Consider the following 19,083-nt stretch of genomic DNA (forward strand, 5'->3'; position numbering starts at 1 on the left):
GCGAGGTCCTCCAGAAAAGGTAACTTTTTAGGAATCTCTAGGTCTTCCTTTTCCCCCACCGAGAAAAATTTCGAATGTAAAACTCTCAAACGTCCAAGCGGAATAATGATCTGTGTGCTATTTAAAAGGTGCACTGTTCAACCCTCGTACATATCAATCACAGAGAAAACAGGTACGTATGTTTGTACCCCAAAAGCTCCTCTGTGGCTTGATGGATCTGGACCAAGCTTGGAACATAAATCTTTCATGATCCAAATTAAAATATTGGCTGGGTTTTAAAAACACACCCCTTTTATTTATTTATTCATTTATTTACAGTATTTCTATACTGCATGTTGCCTTATTTTGAAAGCAAACTACTTTAGCTAGTTTTTAGAAAAGCTTCAGACCTGGAGAAGGAGGAAAGGAGGCCTTAAGCTGGTATTTTACAAAAGCTTCAAAGCTGGAGAAAGAAGTCCTTAAACTCATGCTTTACAAACACTTCAGAGCTGGAAAAAGGAGGCCATAAGCTAGTGTTTTAGAAACGCTTCTGAGCTGGAGAAGGTAGAAAGGAGGCCTAAGCTTGTGTTTTATACAACCTTCAGAGCTGTATAAGGGACAAAAAGTCCATAAGCTTATATTTCACAAAAGCTTGAAAGGTGGAGAAAGAAGAAAGGAATCCTTAAGCTTGTGTTTGATATAATCTTCAGATCTGGAGAAGGGAGAAAGGAAAGAAAGAGGAAAAAGGGAAATAAAAGAAGGAAGGAAGGAAGGAAGGAAGGAAGGAGGGAGGGAGGGAGGGAGGGAGGGAGGGAGGGAGGGAGGGAGGGAGGGAGGGAAGGAAGGAAGGAAGGAAGGAAGGAAGGAAGGAAGGAAGGAAGGAAGGAAGGAAGGAGCCACAAAGAGAGCCAGCTTGCAATGGAGACATTGTGAGGTAGGTCCTCTCAGAGCTGGGAAAGGGAGAAAGGAAAGAAAAAAAGAGGAAAAAAGAAGGGAGAAGGAAGGAAAGAATAGAAATAAAAGAAGGAAAAGTATGAGGGGAAGGAAAGAGAGAGAAGAGATAAAGTAGCGGGGCAACCTCCTCTCCAACATTTGGGCAACGCTGTGTATTATTATATATACACTAATATTATATATTCATTATTTTTAATGGCATTGCAGCACACCAAAATACCTGGAAGTTACTCTGGACCACGCTCTGACTTACAAGAAGCACTATTTGACTATCAAGCAAAAAGTGGGTGCTAGAAATATCATATGAAAGCTGACTGGCACAACCTGGGGATCACAACCAGACACAGTAAAGACATCTGCCCTTGCACTTTGCTACTCTGCTGCTGAGTACGCATGCTCAGTGTGAAATACATCTCACCATGTTAAAACAGTGGATATGGCACTTAATGAGACATGTTGCATTATCACAGGATGTCTACATAGTACCTCGCTGGAGAAATTATACTGTTTAGCCAGTATTGCACCACCTGACATCCATTGGGAAGTAGCAGCAGGCAGTGAAAGGACAAAGACATTGACATCTTTGGCCCATCCTCAGTTCAGATATTAGCCAGCACGCCAACGCCTTAAATCAAGAAATAACTTCCTAAGATATACAGAGATATTCACAGGAACACCTCAGCAAGCCAGAGTCCAGAAGGGGCAGGCAAAAACCCAGCACCTTAATCAGTGGCGGATACTGGATGAGAGACTCCCTCCTGGGTACACAGAAGACTGGGCAACTTGGAAGGCACTGAATAGACTGTGTCCTGGCAGTACAAGATGCAGAGCCAATCTTAAGAAATGGGACTACAAAGTAGAGTTCGTGAGATGCAAGTGCGGAGGAGGGCAAACCACAGACCACCTACTGCAATGTAGCCTGAGCCCTGCCACATGTGCATTGGAGGACCTTCTCACAGCGACACCAGAGGCACTCCAAGTGGCTAGCTTCTAGTCAAAGGACATTTAGCATAATGACAAGTTCTTAACTTTGTTTGTGTTTTTAAATACATTATAACTGTACTGTCAATTCACTTCTGACACGATACATAAATATCGGGGATACATAAATATCAGGGGAGCATTCGCAGTTAAAACTAGTGCACCAGCTGCGCCTGTACCGTACCTTGGGAAGCCTGACTTGACCACAGTAGTCCATGCTCTAGTCACGTCCCGTTTAGACTACTGCAACGCTCTCTACGTGGGGTTGCCTCTGAAGACTGCTCGGAAGCTTCAAATGGTCCAACGATCGACAGCCAGGATGCTAACAGGAGCGGCACTCAGGGAGCATACCACTCCACTGCTGCGCCAGCTCCACTGGCTGCCAATTTGCTACCGGGCACTGGCTGCCAATTTGCTACCGGGCACAATTCAAAGTGGTGGCTTTAGCCTTTAAAGCCCTAAACGGTTCTGGCCCGACCTACCTGCCCGAACGCGTCTCCTCCTATGAACCAGTTAGGACATTAAGATCATCTGGGGAGGCCCTGCTCTCGATCCCGCCGGCTTCACAAGCACGCTTGGCGGGGACGAAAGACAGGGCCTTCTCAGTGGTGGCTCCTCAGCTGTGGAATGCCCTTCCTGCAGATATTAGATCGACCCCCTCCTTGCTGGCATTCCGAAGGAAAGTAAAGACCTGGCTGTTTGAACAGGCATTCGACTAAGCAGTGTGATTGATTGACTGACTATCGGAACACGGAATATCGGATAATGAGTTTGGATTCTGATTTCATTGACGAGACCTGATGGATTTGTTATATTGATGTAGTGATGTATTGATATTGATGTTTAATGATTTGTGATGCTATTGCTTTTAAATGCTTAATGATTTTGTATAGTGTATACCTAAATTGTTGTAAATCGCTCTGAGTCGCCTAAGGGCTGAGAAGTAAGTAAGTAAGTAAATAAATAAATAAATAATGGCCCATATAGAAGAACCTTGAGACTATAGGATAAAGAAAGAGTTGGGCTTTTTTTGCAAGAAATCATTCATCCACAGGTCACCATGAATAGCGTTTCTATGGTTTCCCACCAGTTTTTGCTTCCCCAAATAATTATTTCTGACTTTTGGGATGTCTTGTCCCATTGACCCCACAAAGTATGCTAATGTACCCCAAGTCCTCAAATAAATGAACCAAACAGCTACGGAAGACTGGAAAGAAGCAAAGGGGCAAAACAGTTAGGTCCCTTTTCCCCCTTGTTTATTGGACTTTTTTTTTTTGAAAAATAAAAGGGTCACATGCCATCAAAACATCTTTAGAAGCAACGTCAACCTTGGCGGAACAGTCCCTCTGCCAACAATATTATTGAACGCCACAAGGAAAGGGAGCAGAACCAAACAATCCCCATCGAGAAGCACTACTGGGAAAGGGGAGATATACATATATTATATATATATATAAAATGTTCCCAACAAAAAAGGAGACATAGTGAACAGTGTTTTTGAATGGATGCTTGTGGTCTTCAGGACAAGAGCGCCTGGAAAGCTAGGAAGAATAGAAAAAAGCAGTGAATGGATACGAATGTCGAAAAGGGTTTTTGTTTTTTTTGCAAAAGCATTCAGACAAATGCATTCAAACACACACAGAGGGACGGAACTCAATCTTGAGTTGGGAGAAAAAAACACGACTAAAGATCCAAAGCAAAGTGAAGCTAAAGTATAACCGTGTCACTGCAGAATGTGCTTTCAAGTCTGCATTTGGAGGAGCTTTCGAGACAAATCCAGATTAGTTTACACCTTTAGAGGGCATCTATCTTTGCGAGAATCCAGAAAAACAAGATGGTGGCAGGTCGATATATGTTCTGTAATCTCAAAAATTAGAGCTGATAGAGGAAAACAGGTGTCATTTTTTTCACTCGAGCCATTGAGAGACAGAGTCCCTGAAACAAAAGCTGAGACTGGTGTGTGTGTATATATATACGGTAAATATGGAAATATGTCTTTTAGGTTCCAACTTGTTTTCTTCCTCAAATGGGCCAAATCACCGGCCCCTGCGATGCTTTGCTTACAGTCCAAAAGGCAAAGTGATGCTAAAAAGGAAGTGACGCAGAAGTCGGACATCTTTCGGATGGGAAATTCTGTATTTTCCTCAGAAGGGAGATGTTACGAGTCCTTGCTGAGACAGACCTCTTTTGTTTCTTCATTTGAAGGGATTCTGGGGATGTTGAGATCTACATCTTGTAATAATCAATCATTGTTTGGCTCCAAGGCTTTTTCAAAGCAAATGGAAACCGTTGTCAAGAGCAGCTCCGACGAACCCAAGCAACGGCCTTGCTCTGCATCCTTACCTACTTCCCGGCTCTTTTCATGTAATACATCTTGATCATTCTCTGGCGGAAGGTGGAAAAGGTGTCTTCTTTCTTGTCTCCAATGCCCAGGCCCTGTCCAGCCGAAGTAGAGCCCCTGTGAGAGGCACAAAAGCAAGTGTCAGCATGGCTTGGGGCCATTATAGTCTCTGAGCAAAATAATAATAACAATAACACTTTATTTATATTCTGCCCTTCTCTCTGAGGGGACTCAGAGCAGATTACAGTATGCAAGCCTTCAATGCCTTGTTTACAATGACATACAATGAGACACAAACACACAGACAAAGGCAAAGGCTTCTCCTTTCATTTCCGGGTCTGGAGGCAGGGCTCATCTCTAGCTCTGGGGGAGGTGCTCTTTTCCACTTCCAAGCTGAGGAGCCTGAATCTGTAGACACCTCCTGGTCATGTGGCTGGCATGACTGTTTGGAGAGTCTTTTTGCCTTTTCCCGCCATAGTGGTACCTATTGATCTACTCACATTTGCATGCTTTCAATCTGCTAGGTTGGCAGGAGCTAGGGCTAACAGCAGGAGCTCATTCCGTCCCGCAGATTTGAACTGCCAACTTTCAGGTCAGCAGTTCAGCAGCACTAGAGTTTAACCCATTGCACCACCGCAGGGAGCAAGAGGAGAAACACCAAATAAGTGACAAAAAAAATCCCACTCAACCCAATCCAGAATATCCCATCTCGATCAAGAGGAGTGGGTGGGAAGAGTCTCAATCTATCTATCTAGACTAGAGGGTTTTCAGCTGCAGAGTTCTTGAAGTAAAAAGTTTCTCATGGAGCCACAAGAAATGTTTACATACTATATATTATATGATATTATAACATATTATTATATATTATACATATAATATAATATAAAATTATATTATATATTAGCTTGGGTCCCTGGCATTGCCCGAGTTATCTGAAAAAGTCATTTCTGTAACTGTACAAAATACACCAGGTTGTGGGTGCACTACAACTCACATCATGCCCGAAAACCTCCATCAGTACTTCAAGTTTGTTATGTTGGGCATTTTGCTCTAGATGCTTCATTTGAGGGGTTCCGTGTGCTCTCTGTCTGTAGGGTAAACTACAGCTCCCACTATGGTGAGTCAGTCCCCTCAAACCTCTCCAGTAGGATGAGTTAGTCAGGTCCATCATCAGTGGAGGTCAGTTTCTCTGGTTGTGGGTAAAATACAACTACCAGAAAGGAAGGCCAGTTCCTCCCAAACCCCGCCAGTAATCAAATTTCGGTATATCAGTATGTGTGCCAAGTTCAGCCCAGATCCATTGGTGTTTGGGTTCACAGTGCTCTCTGCATGTAGGTGAACTACAACTCCCTCAAATCAAGGTGAATTTTCCCCAAAGACCTCCAGCTGGTCATGGGGGCTCTGTGTGCCAAGTGTAGTCCAATTCCATCTTTGCTGGGGTTCAGAGTGCTCATTGATTGCAGGTAAAAGGCTTATGGGAGAAGCAGTGGGCGGGATCATGCAAATTCCACACCAATCGAGAGAGTCAAAAACACTGGGATGCCTGTGGTGGAGGAAACACATAAAATCTGGGATCCTCCCTCCCTTTCCTCCTTCATTCTCTTTCTTCATTTCCTTCCTCTTCATTTCCTTCCCTCCCTTCTTTCTTCATCCCCCTCCTTTCTTTCACTCCTTCCCCCCTTCCTGTCCCTCCTTTTTTCTTTTCCTTCCTTCCTGTCCCTCCTTCCTTCCTTCTTCCTTTCCTTCTTTCTAAGATATAAATACAATATTAAATGGAAGGAACAGTCAAGAAGTAACGAGAGAAGGAGGGAAAAAGGGAAGGAAGGAGAGAAGCAGGGAGGGAAAGAAGGAAAGAAAGACAAGAGAAGCAAGGAAGGAGTGAAGGAAATAAAAAAATGAAAGGAAAAAGAGAAGGAAGGAAGGAGAGAAGGAACAAAAGATAGGGAAGGAAGAAAGGATATAACCAAAGAGCAAAGAAAGGGAGGAAAGAAACAGGTACAGATGGAAGAAAGATGAGAGATAGGGAAAGAAAAAGAGGAAAGGAAGGAAAGAGGGAAGGAAGGAGATAAAGAAGGAGGGAAGGTTGGCCACAGCAACGCGTGGTGGGTACAGCTAGTAGATAAAAATTTTCGCTTTTATTATGTGTATAGATTATTATATATCATTATTCTATCTATCTATCTATCTATCTATCTATCTATCTATCTATTACTAGCCATCCACTGCCGTGAGTTACTGTGGCCCAGTCTGGTGATCTGGAAAATAAAGTAATGAGGAAGTGTTTGTTTCTAATATATGTAATTTCTTTATGCTTGTGGGTAAACAGTATTTCTTGTTGGTTTTTTTTGTCAGTGTTGATGTGGAGATTGTCTGGTTTGCCTACTCTAGAGCATGCAACATATAATTGTCCTTCTTTAGGAGTCCCTTTCAAATCTATGATACTATATCTGTCATATACATATATATGTGTGCGTGTGAATCATATATATTTATCTATATGGCTGGATGGCTCTTTGTCAGGAGGGCACTGATTGTGCTCTTGCCCTGGTGAAGGGAGTTGGACTGGATGGCCTTAAGGCAGCATTTCTCAATCTGAGGATCAGGACCCATGAGGGGTTCATGAGGGGGTGTCAGAAGGGTGGCCAAAGACCACTAGAAAACTTAGTATTTTCTTTTGGCCATGGGGGTTCTGTGTGGGAAGTTTGTCCCAATTATATGGTTGGTAGGGTTCAGAATGCTCTTTGATTGTAGGTGGACTATACATCCTAATTACTAATCCCAAATGTCAAGGTCTATTTCCCCCAAACTCCATCTGTGTTCATATTTGGGCATATTGAGTATTTGTGACAAGTTTGGTCCAGATCTATCATTGAGTCCGCAGTGCTCTCTGGAGGTAGGTGAACTACAACTCCAAAACTCAAGGTCAATGCCCACCAAACGCTGCCAGTATTTTCTGTTGGTCATGGGAGTCCCGTGTGCCAAGTTTGGTTCAATTCCATCATTGTTGGAGTTCAGAATGCATTTTGATTGTAGATGAACTATAAATTCCAGCAACTACAACTCCCAAATGACAAAATCATTTTTTTAGTGATGGTCACTCCTTGTGTTAGTAGGTGTTTTGTGGCCAAATTTGGCAGCAATTTGCCCAGTGGATTTTGAGTTATGATGTCACTCAAAACGAACAGAGCATTTATAGATAGGTAGATAGGTAGGTAGATAGATAGATAGATAGATAGATAGATAATATCTGTATATCAGGCATGGACAAACTTTTTGACACATTGTGTTTCAAAATTTGACAGATAGGCCAGGCTAGTGGCAGAGGGATGCAGAGTGTTTGTATCAACGAATTGGGTGAAAAACTTTAAAAAATTCCCATGTACGCTGTACATATTTTGTTTGTAGTGCAAAAAAAGGAAAGGAAGAACAATACAACATTTAAAATGGGAATGAAGGAGGAAATGATTATGGAAGAATTTAGAGAAATAAAATTGACATGGTTTCATTGTATACAATTAGAACAATGGTTTAAAAATTGGGAAAAAATAATAAAAACGGAAGTAAGCTTAACCAATTTGACCAAATAATAAAAAATGGCAGGGCTGTTAGAGGAGCATGAAAATTTGAAAAGAATAACTAGTAAAGTATATAAAATAATAATAGAAATAAAGGAAGGAAAAACAAAAAACAACACCCTTAAGGAGGTCTGGGAAGAAGACTTAGGGATAAAAATAAATGAAACAGAGTGGCAACAATTATGGAGACAAAGACATCTAAAGAATTTATCAATACGGGTTAAAGAAAATTACTATAAGTTGATATGGAAATGGTACCTAACACCAGTAAGAATAGCAGATATAAATAAAAACTATTCAAAAAATTGTTGGAGAGGATGTCAAGAATCAGGAACATATATACATATGTGGTGGCAATGTAAATATGTAAATAAATTTTGGGGGAAAGTATTTAGAGAAATAGAAGATATAATGAACACTAAAATAGAAAGAAGTCCTAGTATAGCTTTATTATCATTATATAATAATAAACAATTGAAAAAAGAGGATAAAGTTGTGATAAACTTATTAACAATAGCAAGGCTGCTTATAGCAAAGAATTGGAAAAAATAAATAAATATACAAATAGAGGAGTGGTACAAGGAAGTATGAAAAGTGCCAATAAAAGATAAGCTGACATGTATATTAAAAGTTAAAAGAGGTGTATGGAAACAAAGTGATCTGTTGATCTAATTAGTAAACGTGAAAATATGCATCGATCCATCTATCTATGTATCTATCTATTTTCCAAGATATCCACATTGAGAGAGCAGAGTGACTCCCACCAACAACGGATCTGGACCAAACTTGGCATGCAGACCCATCATAGCCAACTTTAAATACTGGAGGGGTTTTGGGGGGCAATGACAAAGGATGATGTGGGTTGCAGTTTGCAAGAATCGACTCTCTTCCAGTCTCAAGCATTTTGGATATGGAAGAAGCTGCTTGGGTGGAGACGGAGGAGACCAATGGCTCATTGACTAAACAGGGCTACGTACACTTTGATGGGCTCTGTAATGCCCCTGCCTTCGGCCCCAAGGCCCAGGCCTTCCTTCCAGCCCATCTTCTGGAGCATCTGGAAGCCGACGTTCTTCTGGTTCAGCCGCTTGTGGCGGAACTCCAAGTCCCTTGGCGTTGACTGGAAAAAACAAACAAAACAGATGTTTTGTAGCAGCAAGGAGGATAGAAAACAACAGATTGTCACAAAACGTTCTTTTCCCCCAAAACGATATTGCTTTTTTTGCATTTCTTTGGTTTCAACCCAACATATGGTGGCCCAAATCCGTTTCTGTTGGATTTCAGGGAGCCTCTTTACACAATATTATTTTCTACCTTAAAGTTCTTCTGCTAGTTAACTTCCATCTCAGGGATGACATATCAACCCTCTGTAAATGGAAAGGAAAAGCTGGGATTCCAGTACAGTGTGGGACTATTACTATTATTATTGTGCTTATTCATATCCCACTTTCCTATTCTTTTCTATGGCACACAGCAAACAGAGGACTTGATCAGAAACTGAACATACTAGAGAGGTTTGGGACGAATTCACCATGATTTATAAGAGTTGTAGGTCCTGGGATGAATAGTTCACCTGCAATCTAAGAACACTCTGAACCCCACCAACGATGGACCTGGAACTAACTTGGCATACAGAACCCCCATGACCAACAAAAAATACTGGAGGTCTTTGGAGGGATTGGTAGGAGCTGGTAGTTCACCTACATCCAGAGTACACTACAAACCCAAACAATGATGGATCTGGATCAAACTTGGCATGTATACCTGATATGCCCAAATTTGAGTACTGGTGGGTTTTGAGGGGAATTGGCCTGGACATTTTGAAATTGTAGGTACTGGGATGTATAGTTCACCTGCAATCAATGAGCACTCTGAACTCCACCAGAGACGGAACTGGACCAAACATGACACGCAGGTCCCCCAGGACCAGCAAAAACATACTGGAGGTCTTTGGGGAAAATACACCTTGATTTGGGGGGGGGGGGGGTGTAATTCACTTAGATCCAGAGAACACTGTGAACCGAAACACCAATGGATCTGGACCAAACTAGGAACACATACCTGATATGCCGAAACTTGATTACTGAAAAGCTTGGGGGACGGGAAGTGACCTTTCTTTCTGGGAGTTGTATTTCACCCACAACCAAAGAAACTGTTATCTCCACTAATTATGGGCCTTGACCAAACTTGGCACACAGAACCACCATGACTAACTCAACCGACTAGAAGGGTTTGAGGGGACTGACTCACCACAGTGGGATTGTAGTTCACCCGCAGTCAGAGAGCACACTGAACTCCACCTGATGATGAATCTAGAGCAAACTTGTCCCACATGCCATACTTTAAGTACTGATGGAATTTCTTGGGTTAACCTGGCATGATGTGAGTTGTAGTTCACCCACAACCTTATGTATTTTGTACAATAACAGAAATGAATTTTTCAAAGAATCCGGCCAATGCCGGGGACTCAAGTTAGTAATAAGAATAATAAATATTATTAACATAATATTATGACGATGTTCCAGAAGATGACATGACTGTATTTGAATAAACGTAGATTTTTGTACATAAAAATATAAGACATCCCCTGAAAATAAGTCCTTGAGAAGCAAAATCTAATACAAGACCATGTCTTATTTTTTTCAGGGAAATATGCTATGTGTTTATTTTAATAGGTGATTTTATGGTTGTGCTTTTAGAGATATATTTGACTGTAAAGCTGCAAATCTTCATAATGTTTTCTAATCCCAAAACATATCGAATCCCAAGTTTCTGATTTGTCTTTCCATCGCTATCTGAATTAAATTTAGATTTGTTCACATTCATCCAAGCCTTACGCAAACATTAGACACTGAGGATGCATCTATTATTATCATCATTACCATCAGCAGCAGCACCACCATCCTGCTATGGTATTAATAATAATAATAATAATAATAATAATTTAATAATCTTTAATTATTTGTGTTCAATTATTATTATTATTTTAAGTATTTTGATTCGTAGTATTTTTAATTTAATATTTTAATCAATAATTACTTTTAATTAATAATAATTATTAATAATGTATTACTATTATTTTTGATTAATACCATTGATCATTCTATTTGAATGCTTGTAGATTTCTGGGTTTTAAATTGTATTGAAATGCTCTGAATGTAAGTCACTTTGAGTGTCCTTTGTGGAGAGAAAAAGCGGGATATAAATAAGCAGAATAATAATACTAATACTAATGATAATAACAACGATGAAAAGAAGTCCAATGTATTCGCAGAGACTGAATGGGAGAATCGCTCAACTCTTCAGTAATGAATTACCAAAACGATAATGCCATGACATTACCCTCCTTTGCCCCTCACCTTCTTGTTCCGATTCGGTTGGTAGCTATGTGGCCGGTCGTAAGCAATGCGGACAGGATCGTGAACTGAAAGACAAAGAAAGCAAACCCAAGTCAACACAAAATTACCCAGAACTGCCCTGTTAGTGTACAAATAAAGCATGGTGTCTTATTTCTAGAATTTCCAAAGCGGTGGCCATATATATATATATATACTCATTATCTATACACATAATAAAAGTGGAAATATGTATGAGTGTATGTGGCTGGGGTGTCCACCTCTGCCTCTGCCTCCACAAACAGCTATAGCTTCCACTACTCAGGAGACACCAATGCCCCCCTGCTCCAATGACATTGCAGGTTATAGTGAGTGCCATGAACATGTCCAAGAGCCCTGCCAATGTCCTCCACAAACACCACAGAGTTCACCACTGAAGGGAAGGCTTTCAGACAGGAACAATTTCATCCTAGATTTTATGTGTTTCCTTCATCACAGACATCTCAGTGTATCTGACTCTCTCCATTGGTGTGGAATTTGCATGACCCCACCCACTGCCTCTCCCTTAACCCTTTCCCCTTCGTTTCTATGGTACACAGCAAACAGAGGACTTGATCCGCAACTGAACATACTAGAAAGGTTTGGGGAAAATTCACCATGATTTATAAGAGTTGTAGGTCCTGGGATGAATAGTTCACCTACAATCTAAGAACACTCTGAACCCCACCAACGATGGACCTGGAACTAACTTGGCATACAGAACCGCCATGACCAACAAAAAATACTGGAGGTCTTTGGAGGGATTGGTAGGAGCTGTAATTCACCTACATCCAGAGCACACTACAAACGCAAACAATGATGGATCTGGATCAAACTTGGCATGTATACCTGATATGCCCAAATTTGAGTACTGGTGGGTTTTGAGGGGAATTGGCCTGGACATTTTGGAGTTGTAGGTACTGGGATGTATAATTCATCTGCAATCAATGAGCACTCTGAACTCCACCAGAGACAGAACTGGACCAAACATGACACGCAGGTCCCCCAGGACCAGCAAAAACATACTGGAGGTCTTTGAGGAAAATACACCTTGATGTGGGGAGGGGGGAGGGGGTTGTAGTTCACTTAGATCCAGAGAACACTGTGAACCGAAACACCAATGGATCTGGACCAAACTAGGAACACATACCTGATATGCCGAAACTTGATTACTGAAAGGGTTGAGGGACTGGAACTGACCTTCCTTTCTGGGAGTTGTATTTCACCCACAACCAGAGAAACAGTGACCTCCACCGATAATGGACCTCGACCAAACTTGGCACACAGAACCCCCATGACAAACCCAACCTACTGGAGGGGTTTGAGAGGACTGACTCACCATAGTGGGAGTTGCAGTTTACCCTACAGCCAGAGAGCACACTCAACCCCACCGATGATGCAAGGAGAGCAAACTTGCCCAACATAACAAAGTACTGATGGAGTTTCTCAGGGTTCACCTGGCATGATGTGAGTTGTAGCTCACCCACAACATTATTAATTTTGTACAATTAAAAACTGACATTTTTAAATAAACAGGACAATGCCGGGTACCCAAGCTAGTATATATATAAAAGTGAAAACAAGTTTGCATTTATGGGCATTGCTAGGTACTTCTTTTTATTTATTTATAACCTGCCACAAAAGAGACTGTAAGCCCCAAATCGGCTTGCCGTCAAATCAATTCCATACCATTTAAAACCCCAAAATATACAAAACATGAAAACAGAATTAAATATTAATGGTACTGATTAAAAATAAAGCAGTTAAAGCGGATTAAAAACATATTCAAAAGAAGGCTAAAACCACAGCATTTTCCGTGACTTAATCTTACAAACCTTCTTTTAAAGCCTTCCTGAATATAAAGGTAAAATAAGATAGCAGGAAGGGGGCCATTCTGGCTTCAATGGGTAGGGAGTTCCAGAGTTCAGGAGCAGCCAATGTATACACATAACAAAAGAGAAAACATGTTTGTGTGTGTGTGTCGCTGCGGTGTCCACTTACACAGACAACCTCCTGCCTCCACAAATAACTACAGCTCCTACCACTCAGGAGACACCAATGACCCTCCCTCCAATGATACTGCAGGTTATAGAGAGCGCCGTAAACATGTCCAAGGGCCCTGCCAGTGTCCTCCATAAACACCATATTGCCCACCACCCAAGTGAAGACTTTCATACAGGGACAATTTCATCCTAGATTTTCTGTTTTTCCTCCACCACAGACATCCCAGTGTTTCTTATTCTATCCATTGGTGTGGAATTTGCATGATCCCACCCACTGCCTCTCCCATAACCCTTTCCTACTTCTTTCTATGGTATGCACCAAATAGAGGAATTGATCAGCAACTGAACATAACGGAGGGGGTTGGGGACAGACTCAACATGATGGAAGTTTATTATAACTTATTTATTTAAAATATTTATATTCCGCCCTTCTCATCCCAAAGGGGACTCAGAACATATACACGGCAAACATTCGTGGCGGATCATAAAATAAACTATAAATATACATAAATACTAAAATCAATTATTTCCACTTTAAAATCAATTGTTTAAAACCACATCGTAGTTCACCCTGCATCAAGACACAGCACTGTGACCCCATTGACAATGGACCTGGACCAAATTTGAAACACAGACCCCCACGACCAGGTTTGGGGGAATTGACCTTGAATTATAGTTGTAGTTCACCTATATCTAGAGAGCACTGTGAGCCCAACCAACGATGGATATGGACCAAACTTGGCATGCATACTCAATATGCCCAATTTTGAATACTGGCAGGGCTTGGGGAGAATTGACCTTGTCATTTGGGAGATGTAATTCACCAATATCCAGAGACACTGAACCCCACCAACAAGAGACCCGGACCAAGCTTGGCACACAGAACCCCCATGCCCAATTGAACCTACCGTAGAGGTTTGAGAGGACTAACTCACCACAGTGGGAGTTGTAGTTTATCCTACAACCAGAGAGCAGACTTAACCCCACCAATGATGCAACTAGAGCAAATTTGTCCAACATGAGAAACAAAGTACTAATCGAGTTTCAGGGAGTTAACCTGGCATGATGTGAGTTGTAGTTCACCCACAACCTTATACATTTTTTTAAAAAAAGCCTTTTTCAAATAACCTGGGCAATGCCGGGTCCCCAAGCTAATAATAATAATAATAATAATAATAATAATAATAATAATACCCAATTGTCATCTTTGTGCTAAGCAAAAGGAGAAGCTGCTTCAGGAGCTCCTCTTTGAAGGACCTCATCTTTAATTCAATGGCCATGGCTCAATGATATGCCATCCTCGGAACGAATTCTCAATAAACCTGCTAATGTCTATGAGGTTGGAAGGCCATCTCTCGGGGGGCTCTTTAGTGCTGAAGCGAGTTGGACTGGATGGCTTTTGGGGATCCCTTACAACTCTAGGATTCTATGATTCTATAGCCCTATTTCTCAATGAGCCTGCTAATGTCTATGAGGTTGGATGGCCATCTGTCAGGAGGGCTTTGATTGTGTCATCCTTTAGGGCAGAAGGGAGATGGGCTGGATGGCCTTTGGGGATCCCTTCCAACTCTAGGATTCTATGATTCTATAGCCCTATTTCTCAATGAGCCTGCTAATTCCGAAGAGGATGGATGGTCATCTACTGAGAGGGCTTTGATGGTGTCATGCTTTAAGGCAGAAGGGAGTTGGACTGGTTGACCCTTGAGGTATCTTCCAAATTTAGGATCCTATTTCTCAATGATGAGGTTGGATGCCCATGTGTTGGGAAGGTTTTCATGGTCCCTCAACTCAGAAACTCTGCTTGTGCTGAGGCAGGCCAAAACAGCATTCGTTGCTGCAGCTGCTTTTAAACCAATTCATGCTTCAGGTTTGCAAACAAGAGGGAAGCAGCCCCCTCCTGACCCTTTTGCTAGACAGCCCTGTTTTGGGGGGCTGCTGTCATGAGAGTCCCCTCTGCTTACTCACCTTTGGGCTCATCGATGAGACAGACCCTCTTTGAGGCCGGGATCAGGCCCACCTTCAAGGTCTTGCTGCTCACCCGCTTGCGCCCAAAGGGGGGACCCTTTGCAGGGACGGCCGTTGGTGGCTCTGGCTCCGTGGCCAGTCCTTCCTCCTCCGTGGCCGGTCCTTCCTCCTCCGCTTTGCCTGGCTCCTCTCCTTCACTTTCCTCTGTCTCTTCGGAGGGGACGGAGCAGAGCTGCTGGACCTTCAGGCGATAGTACTTGAAGGCCGAGCTCTCGGGGTCCTGCAGAAACCTGGGGAACAGAGCAGAGATTTTTAGTCCCTGCAGCAAAGCCAAAAGGAACGACACTTTTGCTTCAAACTGTTGGAGGGAAAGGCATTTAGAAACAGAAGCAGTTTCAGCAGGTCACAAGCTTCTTCGGCACAGCAGCAGTAGAGCAAAATGGGTTTCAGCAATGGCACATGTCATGGACTTCCTCTGAAGTTATCAAGTTATCCATTCCACGGGTAGAAATTTACAAAAGGCTGATAAGTAGGGTCCTATGGCATAATCAAGGCTGAGAAAAGACCTGGAGCCATCCTTCCAGACTTCATAGTCCTCATCAAGGATAAGAGCAAACCACAGACCACCTGCTGCAATGCAACCTGAGCCCTGCCACATGCACAATGGAGGACCTTCTCACAGCCACAACACAGGCACTCCAAGAGGCCAGCTTCTGGTCAAAGGACATTTAGCATCATGCCAAGTTTTTAACTTCGTTTGTGGTTTTAAATATATTCTAACGGTACCCTCAATTCACTTCTGAAACGATAAATAAAAATCAAGGACAAAAAAGGCAAATGAATTGGTTGGCAGGGAAAAGCCCTTCCTTCATTTCCCTCAACTGCAGATACATCTACATTGTACAACTGATGCAGCTTGACCTCTATCTCGTGCTTGCTGTATTGTAATCTTTGTTTGGCGTATTTTAATATATGTATTTCATAGAAATACATTTTAATGTGTGTGTTTTATACAATGCTTTGTGATGATGTGCTCTTACGTTGTGCTCCGCCTCGAGTCACAAGGTGAATCAGATAATAATAATCTATCTATACACGTAAGTGTATAGTGAAAATATGTTTGATTCTGGAACATGGCCATACAGCCCGGAAAACTCACAACAACCCAGTGATTCCGGCCATGAAAGCCTTCGACAATGCATTGAAAATATATTTGTGTGTGTCTGGCTGGGGTGTTCACTTACACAGATAAGTTCCTGCCTCCACAAACATCTATTGCTCCCGCTACTCAGGAGAAACCAAAGGCCCTCCCTCCAATGATATTGCAGGTTATAGAGAGTGCCGTGTCCAAGAGCCCTGACAGTGTCCACCACAAACACCATACTGCCCACCATCCAAGTGAAGGCTTTCATACGGGGAAAATTTCATCCTAGATTTTATGTGTTTCAGTCGCCACAGATATCTTAGTGTTTCTTACTCTCTCCACTGGTGTGGAATTTGCATGACCCCGCCCACTGCCTCTCTCTTAACCCTTTCCTATTATTTTTATGGCACACAGCAATCAGAGGAATTGATCAGAAACTGAACATACTAGAGAGGTTTGGGGATAATTCACCAGGATTTATAGGAGTTGTAGGTATTGGGATGTATAGTTCACCTGCAATCTAAAAGCATTCTGAACTCCACCAATGTTGGACTTGGAACTAACTTGGCACACAGAATCCTCATGACCAACAAAACATACTGGAGGTCTTTGGAAGGATTTATAGGAGTTATAGTTTACCTACAACCAGGGCGCACTATGAACCCCAACACCAATGGATCTGGACCAAACTTGGCATGCATACCTGATATGCCCAAATTTGAATACTGGTGGGTTTTGAGGGGAATTGGCCTGGACATTTTGGAATTGTAGGTATTGGGATTTATAATTCACCTGTAATCATTGAGCACTCTGAACTTCACCAAAGATGGTATTGGACCAAACTTAGCACACAAGAGCCCCCATGACCAGCAAAAATACTGGAGGTCTTTGGAGAAAATTCATCTTGATTTGGGGGGAGTTGTAGTTCTCCTACATCCACAGAGCGCTGTGAACCCAAACACCGATGGATATGGAGCAAACTTGGCACACAGACCTGATATGGGACCAGGCCTTCGGGCAATCAGGTTAAAGAACAATTGATAATGTTTGACTATGGCATGGAAAAGGATTTGGATAAGTTAAGCGGAGTATTCATTAGTAGATGGCTAGCTAAACAGCCACCAGACGGGCAATAGTTAATCAGAGTGTAAGTATACTGTTTTAATCTTTATTGATTAATGTTCATGTTAAATGTTATATTTGTTATTCTGTATTTTGTATTTTATGATGCGGCATTAAATTATTGCCAATTGTAAGCCGCCCTGAGTCCCCCTAGGGGTTGAGAAGGGCGGGGTAGAAATGCTCGAAATAAATAAATAAATATGCCGAAATATGATGACTGGGAGGGTTTGCGGGGAACTGATCTTCCTTTCTGGGATTTGTAGTTCACCCACAATCAGAGAAACGATGACCTCCACCGATGATGAACCTGGACCAAATTTGGCACACAGAACCCCCATGACTAACTCAACCTATTGGAGGGGTTTCAGGGGATGGACTCACCATAATGGGAGTTGCAGTTTACTCTATTGACAGAGAGCACACTGAACCCCACCGATGAGGCATCCAGAGCAAACTTGCCCAACATAACAAACTTTAAGTATTGATGGAATTTTTCAGTGTTGACCTGGCATGATGTGAGTTGTAGTTCACTCACAACTTTATGCCTTTTGTACAATTAAAAAATTGACTTTCCCAAATAACCCGAGCAATGCCGGGTACCCAAGCTAGTAATAGTAATAAAAATAAAAATAATTGCTATTATTATTAAAGTAGTGTCAAACTGAATTAATGGATGTGGGGGGATAATGGTACACAATGGATGCCTGATGTTTTTGTGCCTTTCTTATGTGAATCAGAAACTTTCTGCAGCACACCGAACAAGACAGGAAAGATGTCGAAGGACTCACCACAGATCTGGATTGTCCGCACTGTTTTCAATGCTGAACTGCTCAATCTCGGGCCCCACTTCGGCAACAAACATTGCCAGCTTCCGAGCTGTGAGCATGGTTTTGGGGTCCACTGAAACAGAGACAAAAAAACAAAAAACAAACAAAAAACCAGATGCATGAGGTGAAATCAAAAACAAGGGGGAAAGCACTGAGAGCTTAACCCTGGAGAGAAGCAGTCTGAAAACGGCAGGCCTTAGGGGGCAGCATGTTCTTGAACTACAACACCCAGCAAGCTAACCTTGCAGCATCTTCGAGAATGACTGGGCCCGATGAGCAAAGGGTCCCAATGTCAACCGGCTCTTTATTCAGAACCATGAGGACTGGGATCTTATTATTTCTTTTACAAAGGGAAAAGACTGGATGACCTCTGGGGGTCCCTTCCAACTCTAGGATTCTATACTATTTCTCCATGACCCTTCTGATGTTATTTATTATTTACTATATTTATATATTGCCTTTCTCACTCCTGGCACAATTGCGCAAATGCAATGCTGACATACACGTAAAAAGAAAAATCATAATAACTAAACACTAACATATAACAATAAAATAAAAAAGGCATATAACAGTGATTTTTGCTTGATTGACAGCTGCCAAACTCCCAAACCTTTGCACTGACAAATCACACTAACTAATCACATGCTGTTGTTGTTGTTATTAAGGGCTGGATGGCCATCTCCTGGGAGGGATTGAATGGTGTCATCCTGCCTGGAAGAAGGGGTTGGACTAGATAGCTCTTGGGGTCCCGACCAACTATGATGCTATGACTAGACAATCGGATGGAATGATGGGCAGCTTTCATCCAACGGCTCGGCTTC

General features: G+C 42.1%; 1 protein-coding gene across 1 annotated transcript in view; it reads right to left on the bottom strand.

Annotated features, from left to right (window-relative positions):
- Window positions 1-3,119: 3,119 nt before the first annotated feature.
- SUGP2 (SURP and G-patch domain containing 2) overlaps window positions 3,120-19,083 on the bottom strand; it is a 37,501-nt gene continuing 21,537 nt past the window's right edge. Inside the window, exons 6-11 of the mRNA XM_067473405.1 lie at window positions 18,224-18,335; window positions 15,170-15,459; window positions 11,187-11,251; window positions 8,808-8,947; window positions 4,258-4,372; window positions 3,120-3,455 (exon numbers count right to left, since the gene is read on the bottom strand). Of these exons, the coding sequence (XP_067329506.1) occupies window positions 4,258-4,372; window positions 8,808-8,947; window positions 11,187-11,251; window positions 15,170-15,459; window positions 18,224-18,335 (722 nt within the window). The 3' untranslated portion in view covers window positions 3,120-3,455. The remainder of the gene's footprint in view (window positions 3,456-4,257; window positions 4,373-8,807; window positions 8,948-11,186; window positions 11,252-15,169; window positions 15,460-18,223; window positions 18,336-19,083) is intronic.

Source organism: Anolis sagrei, chromosome X (assembly GCF_037176765.1).
Source record: "Anolis sagrei isolate rAnoSag1 chromosome X, rAnoSag1.mat, whole genome shotgun sequence".
NCBI classification, from domain to species: Eukaryota; Metazoa; Chordata; class Lepidosauria; order Squamata; family Dactyloidae; genus Anolis; species Anolis sagrei.